This window comes from Mustela nigripes, chromosome 6, assembly GCF_022355385.1.
Source record: "Mustela nigripes isolate SB6536 chromosome 6, MUSNIG.SB6536, whole genome shotgun sequence".
In the NCBI taxonomy this organism is placed as follows: Eukaryota; Metazoa; Chordata; class Mammalia; order Carnivora; family Mustelidae; genus Mustela; species Mustela nigripes.
In genome coordinates this window covers 137,004,280-137,026,460 of record NC_081562.1, presented here as the reverse complement: position 1 = coordinate 137,026,460, position 22,181 = coordinate 137,004,280, and the positions used below count along the sequence as shown (strand labels likewise).

The 22,181-nt window shown below is 41.0% G+C and overlaps 2 protein-coding genes and 1 non-coding gene across 8 annotated transcripts in view; 1 reads left to right on the top strand and 2 right to left on the bottom strand.

Annotated features, from left to right (window-relative positions):
• Window positions 1-11,593, bottom strand: part of NUDT5 (nudix hydrolase 5) — a 25,315-nt gene extending 13,722 nt beyond the window's left edge. Inside the window, exons 1-2 of one of the 5 annotated variants that reach the window (XM_059404316.1) lie at window positions 11,502-11,593; window positions 366-473 (exon numbers count right to left, since the gene is read on the bottom strand). In XM_059404316.1, the coding sequence (XP_059260299.1) occupies window positions 366-428 (63 nt within the window). In that variant the 5' untranslated portion in view covers window positions 429-473; window positions 11,502-11,593. Of the gene's footprint in view, window positions 1-365; window positions 474-10,926; window positions 11,191-11,296; window positions 11,467-11,501 lie in introns of those variants that run through there. The other 4 variants (XM_059404319.1, XM_059404317.1, XM_059404315.1 and 1 more) reach the window with 4 other exon arrangements.
• A 179-nt stretch (window positions 11,594-11,772) lies between these two features.
• CDC123 (cell division cycle 123) overlaps window positions 11,773-22,181 on the top strand; it is a 57,124-nt gene continuing 46,715 nt past the window's right edge. For both annotated transcript variants that reach the window (XM_059404314.1, XM_059404313.1), the window contains exons 1-2: window positions 11,773-11,858; window positions 16,637-16,708. In XM_059404314.1, the coding sequence (XP_059260297.1) occupies window positions 11,785-11,858; window positions 16,637-16,708 (146 nt within the window). In that variant the 5' untranslated portion in view covers window positions 11,773-11,784. The remainder of the gene's footprint in view (window positions 11,859-16,636; window positions 16,709-22,181) is intronic.
• Window positions 20,472-20,596, bottom strand: LOC132021044 (U6atac minor spliceosomal RNA). The gene has a single exon (XR_009405222.1). It is a non-coding gene; the product is annotated as a U6atac minor spliceosomal RNA (small nuclear RNA).

Here is a 22,181-nt window from a genome sequence, read left to right as displayed (position 1 = left end):
AAGGCAGCGGCTTAACCCACTGAGCCACCCAGGCGCCCCAAAACTGTCTTTAAGAATTAAATACACAGGGGTGCCTGGGTGGCTCAGTGGGTTATAGCCTCTGCCTTCAGCTCAGGTCATGATCCCAGGGTCCTGGGATCGAGCCCCGCATCGGGCTCCTGGGGCTCTCTGCTCCATGAGGAGCCTGCTTCCCCCTCTCTCTCTGCCTACTTGTGATCTCTATCAAATAAATAAATAAAATCTTAAAAAAAAAAAAAAAGAATTAAATACAAGCATCTGAAACAACAGTTCCTACATTTCATTTAAACTCAGCTCTGGGAAGGGGGGTGCAGAGAGGAGAAAGGGAAGTAAAAACCAATTTATACCTCCTCTGAAATAATAGACTGTTTGGTATTTTGAGGAGGATCCGCTGGTTCTTGGTTCTCCATTTTCAAACTACTTCGTCTTTCTAGTCCTCAGGCGGGAAGTTCACGCTGGAAGATAATAAAATTTGTTTAGGCTACATTTATTTTTCTGAATTAAACATTTGTTCAGAGGCCACCAGTCAGAGTACTTAAATGGTGGAAAACTTTTCTGACGTCGTCAAAGCCGCTTTTCTCACGTGAACCTGGGAGGACTGCCCCAGGAGTCCTGCCTGGCCCAGGCCCCAGGAAACATCCAGGGAAGAACCCTCAGCCATCCTAGTCAGATTCAGCTCATCTTAGCTAAGCTCTTATTGGGTGGGCGCTAGGCACTTACACATACATTCGTGGATTTTTTGACTCTAAATTTAAAAGCTTTCCAAGGGGGAAACAGTACAAAAATTGTATACCACTCCCCATTCCCACCCCTTCACTGCTGTCCCTTATCTACCTTTGACAGCTCAACTGTAAGACTTGTATGAGCTGCCTGATTTTACCTCCCACACATCTTTTTTTTAAAACTTGTGGTAAGTGGTTATACCATTTTAATAATATTAAATTGTGCAGCTCAGTGGAATGAAACACATTTACATTGTGGCCTGTTCACTTTCAAGTTTCAACATGTATCGAAGTCACAGCTGTGCATGAGTTGGCCAGTAGCACCAGCTCTGTTGCGGAAGCAGGCCCTGTCCCGTTCCACATGTTGTACACTACTCCAGTCTCTATTCTTGGCTTATTCTCCTGTTTTGTATACCCTGAATGTCTGAAAATCTTCTTCTTCCCTCAAAGTGGACTGACTAACCTGGCTGCATATAGAAGTATGGGCTGAAAATCACTTTCTGTCAGAAATATGGAGGCCTTGCTCAGTTGTCTTGCGTTGGCTGCTGTGACATCCAAACCTTTTTCTATGGGGCCTATTTTATTTCTCTGGAAACCTGTAGTTATTCATGTCTTTGTGTTGATGTTATTGTATTGGGATCTCAAATGGGCCCTTTCTTATTTTTATTGAGGCATAGTTGGCATACAATATTTTATTAGTTTCTGGGGTACAACATAGTGGCTCAACGTTTATATAATTTATGAAGTCATCCCCAGGAAAATCTCGCTACCATCTGTCCCCATATAAACTTGCTACAATATTATTAACTATATTCTCTATGCTGTACATTGCATTCCCGTATCTCATTTATTTAATAGCTGGAAGTCTGTATCTTTTGTTTGTGTTTTTGAAGATTTACTTTTGAGAGAAAGAGCAAGTGCTCACAACCATGTGAGGGACCAAGGGAGACGGAGATAGAGAAAGAGAGCGAGCCTCAAGCAGATTTCTCCCAGCTGAGCTCTGAACCTGTCGAGGTTTGATCTCACAACCCTGAGATCATGATCTGAGCCAGAATCAAGAGTTGAACACTTAACAGTCTGAGCCACGCAGGTGCCCCTGTAAGTTTGTACCTTTAATCCCCTTCCCCTGTTTTGTCAATGGGTTCTTTCAATCTGAGAACCATACTGTGCTTTATGGGGAATTTTTCTTGAAATATTTCATTGATAATCTCCTCCCTTCTATTCTCTCTGTTCTTTCTTTTACGAGCTGGTATTTAGCTGTTAGACTTCCTGAACTGATCCTCTGTCTTGTCTTTTTTCAATCCTATTTTCTATTTCCTCATTATTCTCTGTACAGTTCTCAGTGGCCACTCCAGTGCTTTACTGCTCTTAAGATCTATAGTTCCCTCACCTACTGTACCTCCTAACGTTCGCTATGTTTACTCCAGGGAAGATACCATCAACATCAACTATCCTAACAAATGTCTTGGAGGAAAGAGTGTCTTTGCTTTCTCCCTTTCTTCCCTTCCTTTCTTTGATTTTATTTATTTATTTGACAGGGAGAGAGAGAACAAGCAGGGCAAGAAGCAGGCAGAGGGAGAAGCGGGCTCCCTGATGAGCAGGGAACCCGATGAAGGGCTCAAATCCAGAACCCTGGGATCATGATCTGAGCTGAAGGCAGATGCTTAACCCACTGAACCACCCAGGCACCCCACTCTGTTTCTTCTGAGACCTAAAGTAGTAATATCACATTTGCAATTTTTATCTCAGATGGCAAGTACTGTCCATCCTAAAATACACCCAACAAAACAAACACATTTAACCTTCTCACAACCCTATTCTCTCCTTCTGCCTTGCTAGACTTCTCAAAAGAACAGATGATACCACTGTGTGCACTTACTCAGCCCAGTGCAGTCTAGTCCCTTACCATCTGCCTATCTACTCCATCTACCCATCACCCCCACACCCCAAGCTAGAAATAGAGATAGCTCCAATCCCTTATTCTCCTTCACCAACTTATAATTTATCCATTGTAAGTACTAAAAATTCTGTCTCTAACATTTCTTAAAAGTGTCCTATCTTTACCATCACTGCTCTGGCTGAAAACCTCCCACCTGGGATGAAATTTCCAAAGTCATCTCCTCGACGTTAGATTTGTCTTTATGTTGTCCAGTGTTCAACACTGCTCACAGTTGTGTTGGTATAGAAATACCTAAAAATTACTGCTGAATAAATGAAGGAAGATGGGACACCTGGGTGGCTCTGTTGGTTAAGCATCTGCCCTTAGCTCAGGTCATGATCCCAAGGTCCTGGAATCCAGTCCTCCATCAGTTTCCTTGCTCAGTGGGGAGCCTGCTTCTCCCCTTGCTTGTGTGCTCCCTCTCTGACAAATAACCAAATAAAATCTTAAAAAATAAATAAATGAAGGAAGGAGTAAAATGAACCTGGCTGGGTAAGTCTAGACAGCCATTCTGTTCCTAAGTAAATTAGGTTAGTTTAGGACCTGCTTAGACTTCCTTTGAAGAATAGTTCTTTGTCTACTTGTCTTTATTTGACTAACTTAGTTAAACTCAATTTCAAAATTGTCTTGGCACATAGTTTTAAAGAGATTCACACTTCTTGATTTCAAAAGTCACTATAAAATCCACAGTAATCAAGATGGTGTGGGTACCTGCATAAGGACAGACATATCAGCTGATGGAATAGAGAGTCCAGAATTAAACCCACATATTTATATGGTCTAATTATTTTCAACGAGAATGCCACCATTTGGGAAGTGTGGGTGGCTCAGTGGGTTAAGCCTCTGCCTTTGGCTCAGGTCACCATCCCTGGGTCCTGGGATCTAACACCGTATCAGGCTCCCTGCTCAGCAGGAGACCTATTTCTCCCTTTCCCACTCCCCTACTTGTGTTCCCTCTCTTACTGTCAATTAAATTAAAAAAAAAAAAAAAAAAAGAATACCACCACTCAAGGCGGGTAACAAATAGCCTTTTTCAAAAGCTTGTTCTGGGCTTAGATACATACATTCATAAGAATGAAAAAGAACCTCACAGGTGCCTTGGTGCCTTAATCAGTTGAGCGTCTGACTCTCGATTTCACCTCAGGTCATGATTTTGGGGTCACTGGCCCTGCACCAGCCTCTACACTTGGTGCAGAGTCTGCTGGCGATTCTTTCTCTCTCTGTTCCTCCCCCCCTAGCGCTCTTGTGCTAAGTAGATGGGATCTTCAGAAAAAAAAAAAAAAAAAAAAAAAAAGAAAATGAACCTCTACCTAACACTGTGTATAAAAATTAACTCATAATGGACAACTAATGTAAGAGCTAAACCTACAAAATTCTTAGGAGAAAGCATAAGTGTAAATCTTCATGATCTTAGGTTAGGCAATGATCTCCTAGATGTGGTCCGCAACACACAATCAACCAAAGAAACTACATATCAACTGGACTTCCTCAAAAGCAAAAACTTGTGTGCTTCAAAGGATACCAACAAGAGAAAAAAACAATCCATAGAATGGGAAAAAAAGTCTGTAAATTTGATAGGAGAACTGTGCCCGAAATATGTGAAAAATCTCAGAATACAATAATTAAAAAACAACCTAATTAAAAATAGACAAGGACCTAAATAGACATTTTCCCAAAGAAGATATACAAATGGCCAATAAGCCCATGAAAATATGTTTGGCATTTTTAGCCATCAGAGGAAGGCAAATCAAAACCACAATGAGATACCACACTTCACCCCTACTATGGAGATTATAATAAAAGGTGGAGAATAACAAGTGGCAGTGAGGATGTAGAGAAACTGAGACCCTCATATGCTGCTGGAAGGATTGCAAGATGGTGCAGCCATTTTGGAAAACGGTCTTCAAAGGGTTAACCAGAGTTTCCATATGACCCAGCAATTTCACTCCTAATATATACCCAAGAGAAATGAAACAAACTCTCATAAAAACTTTTACATAAATGTTCATCACAGTATAATTTGTAATACCCCCAGAGTGGAAACCACCTAAATGTCTATCAATTGATGAGTAAATAAAATGTGGTATATCCATTCAATGGAATACTATTCACCCATAAATAGAGTGAAGTACTGACACCTGCTACAAGATAGATGAACCTTGAAAACATGCTAAGTGAGAGAAGCCAGATACAGAAGGCCAAATATTTTAAGATTATATATATGAAATACCCAGAAGAGCAAATCTAGAGATACAGAAAGCAGATTAGTTAGTAGTTGCCAAGGGAACGGGGGGAAGGAGAATATAGGGAGTGACTACTTGCCAGTATGGGGCTTCTTTTTGATGAAAGGTGTTCTAGAACTTAGTGGTGACGGTGGCACTATTTTGCAAATACACTAAAAACCATGGAATTTTACAGTTTAAGAAGGTGAATTTTATGGTATGTGAATTGCATCTCAATTAACAATCATTACCTTTGCAGTCTTTAAATCCCCAAGAGACAAGCAGTTGGGTTGTTGAAAGCCACAGTAGATCCAAAGAATGACCAAGTCTAGGAGACTAGTTCACGGAACTTTGCTTTGGATTCAACAGGCTAATAATATATACATGGCATTACTGTACCCAAGTGATCATTTTACTGTCCACTGGGTGTATATTTTGCCTGATACTCAATATATATTTCTGTTGTAAAATTAAATGTATTTCTGTTGTATCATGAGATTAATCAACATTGTTGCCTGAAGATTATTTTGTGGGTAAACCGAGGAATTCAATTTCCAGTAAGAACTTTGCCAAAAAAGTAAAACTTGAGGGATTAGGGAAGAAAGAAATGACTTTATGCTAAAGAAATAAAAACCACTTAATGAAGACAGAAAGAAATGTGTATACATTTTCACACTCGTTTAACCATAAAGAAGTATGCACAAATTGTATTAATGTTTATAAAAAATGAATTATCGACTGGATCTTAAGTAACTTGGCTAGAGCACCCTGTGGCAAAGGGGCTGGAATTCCTGTGAGGGGTGTCCTCAGTGCTGGAAACGCAGTAGTACACTGTACAAATGCCCTGCCTACCAGGAGCTTACTTTCTGGTGGGAGGAAGGGGAGAAAACTGAGGAATATACAAAATTTACATTAGAGACTCTTAAGCTTTACAGAGGAAGATGAAGAAGAGTAGAGAAGGTGCAGGGCAGGTGCTGGTATCTTCATGACGTGATCAGGGAAGCCTCCTTTGATTTGGTGACGTCTGAACAGACGCTAGAAAGTTAAATAAACAGTAAGCTATGTGCGTATTTAGAGACAATCATTTAGCACAGTGACTATATGCCTATAGCGTAACAAAAGAGGCAGTTATTCCTGGTAAACTTTTAACTAGCATTAGTTTACATATGGCAAATAATTTACATCGTTAGGCAATCAAAGCAGTCTGCTGATCCAGAGGAACACTAACCACAGGTTAAATCAAAGGCTGGCTACTGGTCATTGCCTGAGTGGTCTCTAGAACTAGATAAAAGAACTTTCTCTACCTAGATTTTTATCTTTCAGATTTCCATTTCCTCCCTATTAGGAACATATACATCACAGAAAGAATATTTCCTCTGCTTTTAATTCTGTCACTCGAGAGAAACTTTTAGGCATCCAAGGGAACCCATTTAGTCCACGATGTAATCTGAAATTTACATGCAAGATGGTTGGATTAAGTAAAATTTCGACCTCCTTTTGAAAAGTTGTATTTTTGACCCCAAATAACTTTTCTGATGCCTACCCAAAACTGCAGACCTCAAAAGGCTGAACACCACCAGAAGTTCGTAAAAGAAGAGTTAGATCATCTGTAACTTTTCTGTTACAAGGGTTCCTAATCTGGACTCCCAGAAAGTCTAGACAAAATGGAGGTCATCCCCCATCCCCAGGTGAGTATATAGGGGCAAAGGGGCCACTAGCTCCTTCAGATTTACATATAACTTTAAGGCATTTAAATTATCTAGTAGGCCCCCTTATCTTTATCTCTAGCTGCCTCCAGACTGTAAAAGGCATTGTTGATGGCCAAAAGGTGGAAAGTACTATTCTGAAGGATGATCCATCATTTAAACAGTTTAGTTAAACTCTATTATACCAGTCTCAGTAATCAAAAGATGGAAGTTTTGGTCAGCAAATGTTAAGCTATAAACAGTTGTTTCAAACAGACTGTATTAAAAAAAATTTAAGCTAGACTATTAGAGAGCTAGGAAGACAACAAATTACAGACATAAATTACAAAAAAGGAAAAAAAAAGTGGGAAGCAGGGCTGAGCCTCTCCAGGGTAATTGGAATGCAATCAGCCCCAAGAGGCAACAGTATTTTGAAGCAATCTGCTGACAGTGTAAATAACCAAAAAATGTGGTAAAAGGGTGATTTCAAAATAATTTCTTTATTCTGCGATTCCCAAAATGTTCAGGATTATAAAAGCATCTCAAAAATACTACTGAAACAGAAAAAAGAATATTATTTTTAGCACCATTTCAAAACTGGAAGCTAAATGGTGCCATGTGGGGACTGGTCCCTACAAGTAAGGCTGTACAGAAAGAAACAAGGCTCCATTGCACGTCGAACCCTCCTGTCTCAGTGACTGTGATAAAGCTTTCCTGAGCTGACTCCATCCTATTTTCAGATTTAAAAGTAAAGTGTAATGTAAATTTTATCCACTCCCTTAGCTAGAATTTCAAGTCATTTACATTTTGCTGCTAAGCTGCTAAGATGTACATGTTATACTTAAAATAATACCCGTGTACATAATGTTGTGTTCTTCTGTTTTAACTCACATAATCTGTTTTATGTAGTTTTTGTTTGGTCTGAACACTGAAGGTCTATGATATGTTAGCTGCATTTTTTCAGGGCACCAGAAGCTCTCATGAGGGAAGACATCACAGGATTCTTAGAACTGCCATACAGTGGTAGGCAGGAGGTTAACTGACTTTATGAGAGGGGCAGTTCAAATGTTTGAAACACACACACACACACAGAAAGTGCAAACTGACCCATAATCCTTCCCTTGGGGACCTCATAGTTGGACACACAAGGAACCAGAAGGGTAAATGTCTATTACAGAGATAAAGCAATACCAGGGTGTTTTAAGTGAGCAACAAATCACATCCACTTGGGAGGCAGGGAAAGTAATAGACTTTGAAAAGTTGACCACTACTAAGAGGCCATTTGATATTAAGATATGATTTAGACACCGAGACAGGGAAAGCATTTCAGGAAGGAACCACATGAAAAACAGAAACACTAATTAGGGGAAGGGTTGAGAAATTACTATAGTAGAGTTTGGCAAGCTCTGTGGTTCTCAATCTTTCCCTCCCACACCCTCTCCCCCTGCAAACTAACCCCACATGATGGGTGATGTTAACATATGCAAACACATTTCTAAGGGCTTACACAGATTTGGCTCCATGCCTGCCTCCTCTCCCAAATTTGCGGGCAAATAAAGAGCCCCAAAACGCGGGCATGCCACAAGCTCTTGCTACTGTGTAAGCGCCTCTTGGGGATAGCACTTAAAAATTCTCCACTGAAGGGAGGAAGAAAAATGATTATTTTTTCACAATCTTGGGTATTTCAGTACTATTAACAACAGCTGAATTCAGGTTAAGTGGGAGCGGAGTTTGCACTCAGGCTTCTCATTATTCAGTTATTACCATATTGGAATCCCTAAGGTTTGCTGAAGTTGCAAAGTGAAGCAAAAAAATCAAGAAATAACATGCTGGCGACTCTCTCCCAGATAAAAGTTGAGTATTGTAAACACTGTTTACGTTCAACCAAATAAAAGGTGTAGAAGCTCAAATCACAAGCAAAGCTTCTGACTGACCAAGGTTAGGCAGTTGAAACAGTTTAATAATTGGATTGAGATATTTCCAATAAGGCATTTTGAAAGAAATTAAGAGGGAGAGGATTAATTTTTGCAAAAATAACTTTATGACTGTGTAAGTCAAGCATCAAATGCTTAGGCCTGTCCAAGATGTGATCCCACATTCTTTCAGAATAATTACACAGAAAAGCCATGTGATTTATAATAAATAAGTAATCAATTGGGATAGTTACATTTAATGGTCTTGGTTATAATCATAAAAATTTTAAAAACTTAATTTTTTAAAAGATATTTTGATCATTCCTTCTTTTGTACCACTTATAGCAAAATTTTGGTCCGTCTCAAATGGATCCGCTTTACGTGAACTCTCCTTTGCTGACAACAATTATCCTCAGATACTAAAGACTTCCTGTAATTTGTTAATTATGGAAAGCCACCGAGTTTCTTTTCTTTTCTGGCAGATGTGGGGGTTGGATGGGCAGAGAGGTAACATTTTCCTGAAATGAGGCTACTTGGTGATTTATAATCATTACTTTTAGTTTGGGTTGTGGACTAATTACCCTTGGGAGGGTTAATTGGTTACAGCTGTACAATGAGCCCAGTAAAGAACCTCTTGCAATAGCTCAATCAACAGATACCATAGGTTTGGTCTAGGGTGGTAGCGGTGGCAAGGAAACAGACTTAATTCCTTGCATATGAAACTTTATTACCTGTCCTAAACCAGTGTCTACGGAAGGGGTTTTCAAAGCTAATTCCGAGAAGAAGTTCTTAAAGGACTTTGGGGCTTCAGGAGAAAGGGGTGGTACAGTCTTTAAATATGGACACACTGAGTTTGAGATGTTGACATGATATCCAAGTGGATAAAAACAGCAGGTAGATGGAAGTATTAATTTAGAAGGATTAGTCATGTGGGTTCAGGGCAGGAAATGTTTTCCATTATTTAATTTAAAATTACACAATAAACCCCCTCCCCCACAATCATTTAGCTACTGATATTTTTAGGCATGCATGAGAAAAAGCAACTATTTCCATTGTTGTAAAGGTTTTATTGAAGAGACTTGAGAATAAACACTTCATGGCTAAGTAAAGAAAAGACAAACATGGTGGCTAAAAAATAATCAAAGGGAATTTAGCTGTATCCATTCACAACACCAGAGCATCCCTTTGTAATGTTGATGTTTTTGAGGCTAGTTAAATGTGTAACTAGTTAACTTAAAAAATCAACTGTAATACTAAAAAGTCACCAAACTCACTTCTAAAGTATAGCCCAAATAAAAGACATCTGTAACAAATTCCGTCCCTGTAGTATTTATATTTAAGTTTACAAACTTGACTGCTTCTCTACAAATAACCAGTTCTGTACTAATGCTTTGCAGTTGCCTCTAACTCTACACTCAAGTTTCCTGGGCTGTTAACATATTACTCCTCCCAGAAGGGTTATATTCCCAGTTTCTACTTTCTTCTATACATCTATTAATTCCTATCTCCAACATAAAATACCTTACCCTAATTCGCCTCATCAATGCTAATAATTCCTTCAGCAGCAACCTATTTACTCCTAGGTCAAATCAAAACGAACATCTGGACTGATTGCTCCATTCAGCTTTAGGTCTCCCTTAGATCTGGCAGTCTGGCATAATTCTCTCACATCTATGGAATATTGCTTCATTTCCCCCTCAAAACAGAAAGCACTACATAATCCTGGATCTCAGAAGTCCTTAGGAAAAACTACTGCCGCCCCTCCCCCAGCATACACTGCAACATTGTAACTTACCTCTGCTTTGAAAAACTTATCTTTAAAAATGATGCTCCCAACTAAACCACTTAGCCAGTAACATTTTTGAGAAAAACAAAACATGAAACTCTTTGGGGGAGGAGTTTCTAACTCCAAATAGGCAGAGGATCCTATAATTATCCTAATGAATACTTTTCTGAAGAGGCCTGTAGACGGTGGGGTTCCCCCCTCTTTCTAACCTAAAACTGCTCAGACGGACCAGAGTGTGCCGTTTTAACGACGTACCTAAAATGTGTGCCCTTAGACAGACGTGACGGGGACAAGCCCAAGTCAAATTACTCAGCAGCTAGAATCTGATTCTTCTGCAGAAACAAACAAAAGTGAACTTCTAAAATATTCTATTGTCTGGTCGCCATCCGATACGGAAGGAATAAGGAAAATAACAGTGATGGAGAAAAGAGGAGGGAAAAAGAATGATACTGCAGATTTCACTAGACTAGAATTCTTCCAGTCTTAGGATTCCAGCATGGCCCGGCTACTGATACCATCTGGCTGTATTTTTCCAGGCTGCTACTTTGGCAGGGCTGGGATAAATGAATTTCACGCTCAAAGGAGTCACCTCTCCCCCCTTTCGTCGGTTCCCCCCCCCCAATTTCTCTCTCCTCTTCTACCTTCTCAGGAGCGGACGGGCAGGGTTCTCTCCCTCTCTCTCAAAATCCTCCTCCACGAACGAAGAAGAGGTGCCATTCCCCCCTTTGCAGATGCTTCAACCACCGCACCCACATGAACAGGTAACTGCGGTGTTTCCTGCTTTCTCTGCACCGAAGAGCCCGAGCCCAAGCTCTTCTACCCAGCCTCTGGTTCTCACTAAACTGGCCCTCCTTTCCGCGCCTTCGCGGCGGCCGCCTCCTCGCTTTCCGGGACGCGAGCCCAGTCCGCAGACTGGGACACGCGCGCGCGCGGCTGCCGGCACGCACCAGAAGTACTCCCTCCCTCGTCCCCAAAGAGCGGACTGTACAGGATTGGCCCGCGCCCAGTTACCTACTCCAAGTGTGGGGTGAAGGGGAGGGTACTCCTTTGGGGAGGGGGACGAGAGAAGAAAGCACGAATCCGAGGCAGCAATCTCAGAAGACCCGGTGCTACTGCTTCAGGCACAGCCGCACCTCGCGGTGATAAGAGGATGTGCGCTCGGCCCCTCCCGGCACCCGTAGAATCCCCCGCCCGTAACCTTGCCTGAGACAATTACCTTCCGGGGCGGTGCGCGTCTTAGAATCTCGTTCTTCCCACGTCCGGAATTCCTTTTTCGGGACGGGAACGCTTTGTGTGTGTGCGTCTGTGTGCGTGTGTGAGTGAATACTGAAAGGACGCACCGCGACGCTCCTCGCTCTCTTTTAGGCCCCCACCCCCTTACTTTATGGACCGGAAGAGTCCCTGAGCCAAAATAGCTCGGCGGGTACTTCCGGGACGGGAGACCTGGGTTCCGGGAGGGTGCTGGAAGGAAAGGGAGCGGCGGCGGCGGCAGCTGGAGGATGAAGAAGGAGCATGTCCTGCACTGTCAGTTCTCCGCGTGGTATCCACTGTTCCGAAGCCTTACCATCAAGAGGTGAGACAGGAGGGGTTACGTCGGGCCGATAGGCAAAAGGGAACTGCGACATTTTGAGCGAGTCCTAGCTCCATTTAAAAAAAAAAAAAAATGCAGGCCTTACAGAGGTCGGATGGGAGCACCAGTGCCAAGATTTCGACTTCCTGGTGCTATTTCAGTGGGGAGGAGAGGGGCTTAATGAAGTCGATCCTTGTCTTCTGTACCTCGGGTTGCGTTCAGGGGGTGTGCTAAGGGAGGCGGAAGGGCATGTCATGGTTCAGTGAAGGTCGGAGGCGGGGTGACTGGTGGATTAGGATAGTTCAGGGCTTGGATGTTCACCATCACTGCTGTTAGGGTAGTCAGAGAGGGGACGTGATCAGGAGAACTGGGTGGTCTGGACTTTGCCACCGACCAACCCGCTGGTGGACGTAAGTTGCTTTCAGTCGATGTAAAATGAGAACAGTGAGGTAGACTCTACCTGGAATTCTGTTGCGAAGCTCCCATAAGATAGTGTGCATGGAAACGTTAGTGTAGTTACATGCTGTTATGTTGGTAATGTACTGTGAGAGGAAGTCATCCCTGGAAAAGGAATAGAACAGTATTTGGTTTCTATTTTCCTGGCCTACAACAGGGAATCCGTCCCTGGGTTGCAGGTCAAACAGGAGTAACTGTTTCATCCTTCACGGAGTCATTCAAGGTAACAGAGGCAAGGCAGCTAGGAGAATACCCCCAAATCTTCAAAAGCAATCATAACACCTGGAGAATGGTGAAGGAGTAGGCTTTCACTCACTAAGAAGGATTGACAAAGAACTGCATATTCATGGACAGGATTTTCTGTGTTTTGCCCAGTCGCTCTTTAGGCCTTGATTGTCACGTATTTAGGTATCAGCTGTCCTTTTCACATTTTGTCCTCTTGGTGCAGAGTGTGCATGCAGAGAGGGTAATGGTTTTGAAATCCCAAGGGATTGGAAGAGCCTAAGGAGATTAGTCAAAGGACAGTTCTTTTTCATCCTGTTGGTCATACATAGAATCTGCTTCTAGTTGGAGGTTAGAGCCCCTTGAAGGAAGATAGATCATCTTTGCATTTGAAGGTGGTTGAAAGTCACACTAAGACGAAAGGAGAGCTTCAACAGCAGCAGTGGACAGTACATCTTATTAGAGAAGTTATCTTCTCTTAGTATATTCCAGTCTTTGTCACCTTTTGTAATTGAAATGGGCGTTTGGGTCTGAGATGATGCTAGAGTTATCTGTGTTGGTGTAAGAGAAGGTATTTCTGTGAACCTCCCAGACACAGAGTTCACTTGAACTGACCTGCATTCTGTTCAGGTGCCTTTTGCAACTGTAGTTTTCCTTTGCCTTCAGCAGGAGGGCACAATGGTTAGGATTTGGATACTGGCATCAGGGCCATCTGCCTGGCATTGAATTTTGGTTCCATCAGCATCTTGAGCAAATTGCTTAATCTCTCTAAGCCCCATCTGGAATTTGAGAAAGTAATAGGATTGTCATGGGAATTAAATGAGATAAAATATTTTAAAGGCTTGCCACAGTTTCTGGCATGTAGTAAACACACAGAAATGCTGTTCATTGTTACATTTTGGATTTAATCAAAGCTTCACTGAAGCAAAATAAGTTTAGGATGTGTACCATTCATAGGGAGCTGAGAATGGAGAATAAACCAGGAGGTGGGATTTTCCCAACAGTTCACAGCTAACCCGTGTGGCCTGAAACTGTTCTTTAAACTCTTTCTTCAGTCTGTTTAGTTCTGTAGTGATATTACTGGAACCTCACATATGACAGGATATCCCTCCACAGTCTGGGCGAATCTCGTGGGGGCTCTGTTAGCTTTGCGTTGTCATTGTCAGCTTCCATGCTGAGATCATATTCTTGTTACTGACTCAGCATTATTTTTCAGTGTTTATTAATCCTGGTTCAGAGATGATTAGGTGGGTAAGAATACAGGTGTATTTTTTGACAAGTTCTAGGACTTTGACTCAGGCTTAAGAATCATTAGCTAGATAACTTCAGGCCTCTTTACTTCATGAATCTGTTACTTTCTTCAAACATAAAGGCTATGATAAATGATTTTAAAAGCCCGTTTTTACCTCTAAAATTATATTAGAATAACTTATCTGTATGTGCATAATTATATTCACTTGAATAGGATCTAGAATAGGATGTTGAATATAAGATACTGAATAGGATATAGAATAGGACAGGAAATTTGCCATTTAATTCTTTTACATCTGTCAGGCCTCATTGGATTCTCACCTGCACTTGGATTTCAATGACCCGACTTAAGCTCTTCTCTGACAGCCTTGTTAGGTTTGTGAAAAGCTTCCTTGGCATTGACTTATTTATGGCCTCAGTCTTTTAGGCACAGTTCCTTCTTCTGAATTTTTTTTTTTTAAGATTTTATTTATTTAACAGAGATCACAAGTAGGCAGAGAGGCAGACAGAGAGAGAGGGAGGGGTCAGCAGGCTCCCCACCAAGCAGGGAGCCCGATGTGGGGCTCAATCCCAGGACCCCAGGACCATGACTGAGCTGAAGGCAGAGGCTTAACCCACTGAGCCACCCAGGTGCCCCCCTTCTTCTGAATTTTGGCAGCACTTGGTACATCCTCACCTGGGACAGCACTTAACATGTTGTACTATAGTTTTTTTTTCTTTTGTATTTTTCCCTCATCATAGGCTTTCAGTTCTTAATGAAATCACTTTGGTATCCTCCTTGTCGTACACAATGTAATGCATGATAGGCTCATTAGGATGACTTCAGAACTGGGGCTTTAGAAGTCAGTGACCCATGAGAAGTCATGGGATCTAGATGTCAGCTAGTATCTGTAAGAGTTGAAGACTCTCCAGTAGGAAGAATATGCAAAGAATTCAGAATAGAATCCAACAATAAACAAGATGTTTTGAATCTGGTGAAGGGGTGGTGCAGCCTGAAGGGAAAGTCCAGATTCAAAAATCAGACTTGAGTCTGATTGAGTGTAACTCAAAAATGATGGACCTGGACTCTGAAAACATTGATTTGGGGGCTTAGAGACATGACCAGCAGGGGAGAGGACTCTGTGCTCTCTTTGGGGTCAGGAAAACCACCGTTGATGTCTAGGAACTGGCCTTCCTGCCAGCGTTTCTCAGGCTCGGGCCCCTGAGAAGATAAACTTCAAAAAATCTCTTGGAAAACGTGTAAGAAAATTTTTCAGGATTTTAGGTAGTATTGTAAAGTGTGCAAGAACCTCAGATTGACTGCATTTATGGTTTAGTTTGCTGGGTTCATTACAAGGTAAATATTTAGGAAGGCTTGTTTGTGATTAGACAGTTGACATATTTAAAAATAAAATTGGATAGTTCTTTTGATAGTAGAGTTTTAAAATTTTAAGCAACTTTTAAGTTTCAAAGGCTCACTTGAAATTGGTTAAAATTTAGCAAATTTACAAATGGAATAGTAAGATCTGGTGGGTGACCTTAAAATCCTGAAGGACTAGGCTTTTGAATGTAAAATTATGAATTTGATAGATCAGCTGTTAATCTTTAAAACTGAAATAGTCCATGAATAATGTTTTCTGTGCACAAAAACCTTTTTTAAAAAAAAAGATTTTATTTATTTATTTGACAGAGAGAGATCACAAGTAGGCAGAGAGGCAGGCAGAGAGAGAGAGAGAGGGAAGCAGGTTCCTCACTGAGCAGAGGCCGATGCAGGGCTTGATCCCAAGGGCCTGAGATCATGATCCGAGCCGAAGGCAGAGGCTTAACCCACTGAGCCACCCAGGCGCCCCACAAAAACCATTTTTAATGTGCCAGAAAATAAGTAGATGATGCATAAGTCGATGATGTTCTCTTGACTCTATGAAAGCAGACCATCATTTCTTTTTACTTTTTTAAAGAATACATACCTCAAAATAATAGCGTTCCTTTTATGTACCTGCGGCAGAATTGCTTGATGATTTATTATTACAGAGTAAAAAATCTAATGATCCCATGAGATTTTGAAATGACTTCCAGTTATGGCTTTGCCATCCCTTAATTATCTGAAACAGAGTAGACTAAAGCAGCTTTATAGCTCTGGCAGTCAGTTGAACAGAAAGCCACCAGAACACACCCAGACACATCATGACTTCTTAGCCCTTCACTCTCATTGCCAACCAAAGAATGGTTTCCAGATCCTAAGTCTTCCTCTGCCCTCTATCTTAGAAGATGGTCAGATGCTGTTTCTGCTTTTTTGCTACATTTTCTGGAAATACCTCCTGGTTCTGATTTCTTAAAGACAGATACTTAGAATTTTCTTGAGCTGATGTGCTTCATACTGTGATTTCAGTATGGTTCTTCGGGTTTGTCTGGTTTTGTTTTACCATGATTGTTGTAGTACATGAGCTGAAGTTAGTTTACCACAAGATTTGTTCATTTTATTCTAATTTTCAATGTGCTGCTACCAAATGTACTTAAAAAAAAAAAAAGTTTATTTATTTATTTATTTGACAGAGAGAGAGATCACAAGTAGGCAGAGAGGCAGGCAGAGAGAGAGGAGGAAGCAGGCCTCCTGCTGAGCAGAGAGCCCAATGTGGGGGGCTCGATCCCAGGACCCTGAGATCATGACCTGAGCTGAAGGCAGAGGCTTTAACCCACTGAGGCACCCAGGCACCCGCAAATGTACATCATTAACATTTCCTACCGTATATTAAAAATAAAGGAAATAAGTAATTAAAAAATTGAATTTTGATTTTTTGTTTCTCTCTGCTTATGTTTGGTCTTTTAAAATGATGCCTTTTTGATAAATGCCTTTTTTTTTTTTTTTTTTAAAGCGTCATTCTTCCACTTCCACAGAATGTGAAGGATTATTTACTCGATGATGGAACTCTGGTGGTTTCAGGAAGGTAAAGTATACCAGAAGGAATTCTTGGAGCTTTATTATGAAGAAATGTTGTGATGATTGAATCTCATTGATTACCATGTAAAATAAATACATTAGCCTTGGGACCATTCTCTACTTTTTTTTCCCTAGCTAAAATTATGTCCTTATCTTTGTCCTGTGTTTCTTGTCAATGCTCAATTAATAGTTAAAGAATTGAGTACTTCCTCCTCTAAAAGCTACCAGTTAAGAAATTGGGCACTTATTTTCATCTTTTAACTTGAGAAAATGAGTGTGATAATTCTTTCTTCTGGAGGTAGGGAGACAGGTTGGAGGGAGAAAGAGGACATGCTATGAAAGTTTATTTATTTAAGTAATCTCTGCACCCAGTGTGGGGCTTGAACTCATGACCCTGAGATCAAGAGTTGCTTGCTCTTCTGACTGAGACAGCCAGGTGCCCCAGGATACGTCAGCTCTTAAGATAAAAAATTGTATCATGTAATTCCCTAACTTCTTCTTCCCTACGGTTAACCCCATCTCTACCTTCATGTGGTTCCTCTGTTCAAAAAGGGAAGACATTGCCATGCTTCAGTCTTTTTAGTGCAAACTTGGAAAAGTTTAAGAATCATAGAATTTCATGAAGTTCCTATTTTTTCATTCAGGTTTCTGCTCAGAGGTTATGTTACCTAAGTGCTTAACTCTCACCCGCCTTAACAAAACAGCCTAATGAGAAGGAAACCTTGCTATATACTGAACTCCTTTTTTTTTTTTAAGATTTTGTTTATTTGTTAGAGAGACAGAGAGCATGCACACATAAGCAGGGGAAGCACCAGGCAGAGGGAGAAGCAGGCTCCCCACTGAGGAGGAGTCAGATGCCCGAATCAGTTCCAGGACCCTGGGATCATGACCTGAGCTAAAGGAAGATGCTTCAGCGGCTGAGCCACTCAGGCAGCCCTGTACTCCTTTTTGGTAGGATTCTAGGTTGGAAATCATTTTCCCTTGGCAATATTACAAAAATTTTTGATTATGGTAAAATACACATAGCTGTAGATTTCCTATCTTAATTATATTTAAGTGCACAGCTCAGTGGTACTAAGTACATTTATAATGTGCAGCAGCACCACCCACCTCCAGAACTCTGTTCATCTTGTAAAGCCAAAAGTCAGTCCCATGGAAACACTGCCTCTCTTCCTCCTCCCACTAGCCCCTGGCCACCACCGTTCTACTTTCTGTGCCTGTGGCTGGCGTACTCTCAGTACCTACCCGAGTGGAATCGTGCAGTATTTGTTGTTTTGTGACCAGCTCTATTTCACCAGCATGATGTCGTTGGGGTTTGTCCATGTTCTGCTGTTTCAGTTTCCTTCCCTATAAGGCTGAACGCTGCTCTGTGGCATGAGTGGGCACATTTTGGTGCCTTACGCTTCACCCCCTTGCCTCACTTTACTTTTCTGCATAACCCTTTCCTGCATGGAGTGAATCCTTGCTGGCTTCTTGAGAACTGGGACATGGACAGTTCTGTTCCTAGCTCTTGGAGCAGTGTCTGACACACAAGAGGTGCCTAATAGACATTTGCTGAAGGACGAAAATTACAAATAGAATTGTATATGTTTTCAATAACACTAATTCTTAAAAAGATGTATTTATTTATTTTAGAGAGAGAGAATGTGTGCATTCGAGTTGGGGGAGCAGAAGTAGAAAGAGTTGGTTTTTTTTGTTTTTTGTTTTTTGTTTTAACACAAGCAGGGGGAGTGGGAGAGAGAGAAGCAGGCTCCCTGCCGGAACCTGGGATCATGACCTGAGCGGAAGGCAGATGCCTAACCAACTGAGCCACCCAGGCGCCCCAGAAGGAGAAAGAGTCTTAAACAGACTTCACGCTGAGCATGGAGTCTGAGGTGGGGCTCGAGCTCACAACTGTGAAAATCACGACCTGAGCTAAAATCAAGAGTCAGACGCTTATTCGGCTAAGCCAGCCAGGTGCCCCAAAGTAACACTGATTTTCGACCCGCCCCCCTTCCCTTGTCATGAATTTTCTGTGTAGCTTTCTGGATTATATTTCTGTTTTGGTATTCTCAGCCTTGAAAATTATTATTTGTGAGTCCCATTAACTTAGAATAATTGCAAGATGAGGAATTATCCTATCCTAAGGCTGAGGGAACAGCCTTAAGGAGGGCTCTGAGGCATGGAAGGTGTTGACCTGCAGGACACTACAAAGAGGTCATGTGGCTGGAGCACGGAGAGCTGAATTGTGTAAGAGTTGGTAACTGCCATAGGGGAGGTGATAAGAGGGTGTGTGAGAGTCCTGTTAAAGATCTTAGAATTTGTTCTGAGGTCAGTGGGAATGCATTAAAGAGCTCTGACCAAGAGAGTGATGCTGGCAGATTACAGGTTTTGAACTAGGACCAGTTACCATGTGGAAATTGAAGACCAGTTAGGAGGGTACTGCCTTGGATCCAGTACGAACTGATGGTGGCTTGAACTATGGTGGTGTCCCTGAAAGGGGAGAAGTGAATGGATTTGCGGTGTCTTGGAGCTGTGCCTTCAGGACTTGGTGACAGAGAAGGAGGTGGCAAGAATCACCCTCTCATTTCTGGCTGAACAGCTAGATGAATGAAGATTTTGCTCAGGCTGAGAAAAGCCTTTGGTTTGAAAAGGGAGGTAATTTTTAGATTGGATTCCTTTTCTAGGTAAAAACTTGAAAATTATAGGTGTAACTTAAATGACTATTCTACTACAGTTGTGATCGTAAAACAAAGGAGTGCAGAGTGTAACGTTTGGTGAGTTTAGATAAATACAGACACCTGTTTCATCACCTCTTCCATGAAAAATACCAAACATTTCCAGTCCCCAGGAAAGTCCCTACTACCTCTTTTTGGTCAATCCTGCCTACTTCCCCCTGCCCCACCCCAAGCAAATGCTGATCTGATTTACATCTCTATGCCTTAGTTCTGCCAGTTCTAGAACTTTCTGTAAGTGAAATATAGTATGTATTTTGTGTCTGGCTGCTTTAACTCCACATAATGCTTTTGGGATTCATCTCGGTTGCTATGTTTTATAGCTAAGTAGCTTTTAAAAATGTGTCTTCTTTTTTGCTTTCAAAGATTTTGTTTTTAAATAATCTCTATGTCAACTGTGGGCCTTGAACTTAAAACTCTGAGATCTAGAGTCCTACGTTCCACCGACTGAGCCAGCCAGGTGCCCCAAATATGTCTTTTTAAAGCTCAGTATTTGTGTTTTGTGTGTGGGCTTGGTTGTGTGTGGGCTCCTTAATATATTCCTTGCTATCCTAATCTTTTTTTTTCCCTTAGAGTCAGTGATACTTTATTTTATGTTATTTTATATTATTTTTTTTAATCGATGAATATATTTTTTAAAAGACATTATTTATTTATTTATTTGACAGAGAGAGAGAGAGAGATCACAAGTAGGCAGAGAGGCAGGCAGAGAGCAAAGGGGAAGCAGGCTCCCTGCTGAGCAGACCCCCCCCAATGCGGGATTTGATCCCAGGACCCTGAGATCATGACCTGAGCTGAAGGCAGAGGCTTAACCCACTGAGCCACCCAGGCACACTGAACATTTTTTTTTTTTTAAGTTTTTATTCAAATTCCAGTTAGTTAACAGTGTACTATTAGTTTTAGGTTTGTTGTATAGTGATTCAACACTTCATACATCACCCCGTATCCATCATGACAAGTGCACTCCTTATCCTCATCACCTAATTCACCCATCCCACACCCACCTCCCCTCTGGTAACCATCAGTTTGTTCTCTGTTGTTAAGAGTCTGTTTCGTAAAAAACAATGGTTAGTGCCTCAAAGTAGGAGGCAGTGCCTTAACCATATATGTGTTGTTAGGCCCGAGAGTCTCTTCCATCCTTGTAAAGGGTAGTGTCAACCCTCTCTCAGTTCATGTAACACTTGCTATCCTAATCTGTTTTACCTTCCAGTGAAGAGTGGGGGATTAAAAAAATAAGATGAGAAGACCCTGTGGAACTTTAATTTACCCCAAAATAACATAATTTAACCTAACCTTAATGGATATCAAAATATTAAATGGGCTAACAGTTTTGGTTGGGGTAACCTTGGAGAACAAAACAACTTCCGAGTGAATAATATCTAGACTCACTAGTCACAATATCAGTCATCACTTACTGATTCAAGGTATTGATCAATAGAGCAAGTTACCCTGCGGATAACAGCACAGTCTTATTACAGAGTTCATATCAGTAGTAGGATTCATGGCCTCCAATCAGGAGATCCTAATGGTTTTCTTTTGTTCAGCAATTAAAGCCCTACATGATTTCAGTTACGGTAGAGTAATCCAGATTGGATTCTACCAGTAATTTCATCATGAGTTCAGATAGTAATAGCTTTAGGTGAATGAATGTTTATTTAAAATATTATTTATAGAGTACCATAACTGCATCTATTGTTATGTGAACATTTTAGCTCCTTTGTATGGAATGTTGCTCTGAATCAAAGAATACAGTATTATAGTTACAGATAAATAGAGTAGAGTTAATGAACTAGAGTTCTTGAGTATTTGTTTATTGTGAGTATGTCAATAGTGAACTACTAGTTATTTGTATATACTGAGATAGATCAGTTAAGCATCTTTCTTTAGCATAGACCATGGAACACATATGATTTGGTTTTATTTGGTAAAATAAATTCTGAGATGGTAGGGAGTGGGACCAATATGAATGCTTAGAAATTCCATCATGTGTAAAATTGCCCCCATCTCATTTTTAATTATCAAGGTGTAATACTTGCTCATGATAGTAAACTTGAAAACTACACAAAATATAAAGAAGCAGAAAAATCACGTATAATTCCACCATCTTAAAAGCAAATGCTGTTCAAATATTGGCATATCTTCTGTAGTCTTTTTAAATACTTTTTTAGCCTAAATTATGAGCATACTACATAGATAATTTTATATTCTTTTATCATTGAAACCAGAGTGTAATTTTTCCATGTTTTTAAAATGGCATAAAGTTATTTTTAATAACCTGCATAATTTTTGCATATAGTTTTTTATTACTGATTTAATTTCATAGTTGGACATACATAGGTCATTTACAACTTTACTGAAAAATAATTCAGTGAACATATTGTTTTGTGGAACACTATTTGCATTTGGGATTATTTCTGTGCAATAAGAATCCTAGGCTCGGGACGCCTGGGTGGCTCAGTTGGTTGGGCAGCTGCCTTCGGCTCGGGTCATGATCCCAGCGTCCTGGGATCGAGTCCCACATCGGGCTCCTTGCTTGGCAGGGAGCCTGCTTCTCCCTCTGCCTCTGCCTGCCATTCTGTCTGCCTGTGCTCGCTCTCTCTCCCTCTCTCTCTGACAAATAAAAAAAAATTAAAAAAAAAAAAAAGAATCCTAGGCTCTAGTCACATGGCAAAGGTTATAAAAATTTTTAAGATGCTTGACCAGGGGACGCCTGGGTGGCTGTTTGTTAAGCATCTGGCTTCTGTTCAGATCATAATCCCAGGGTCC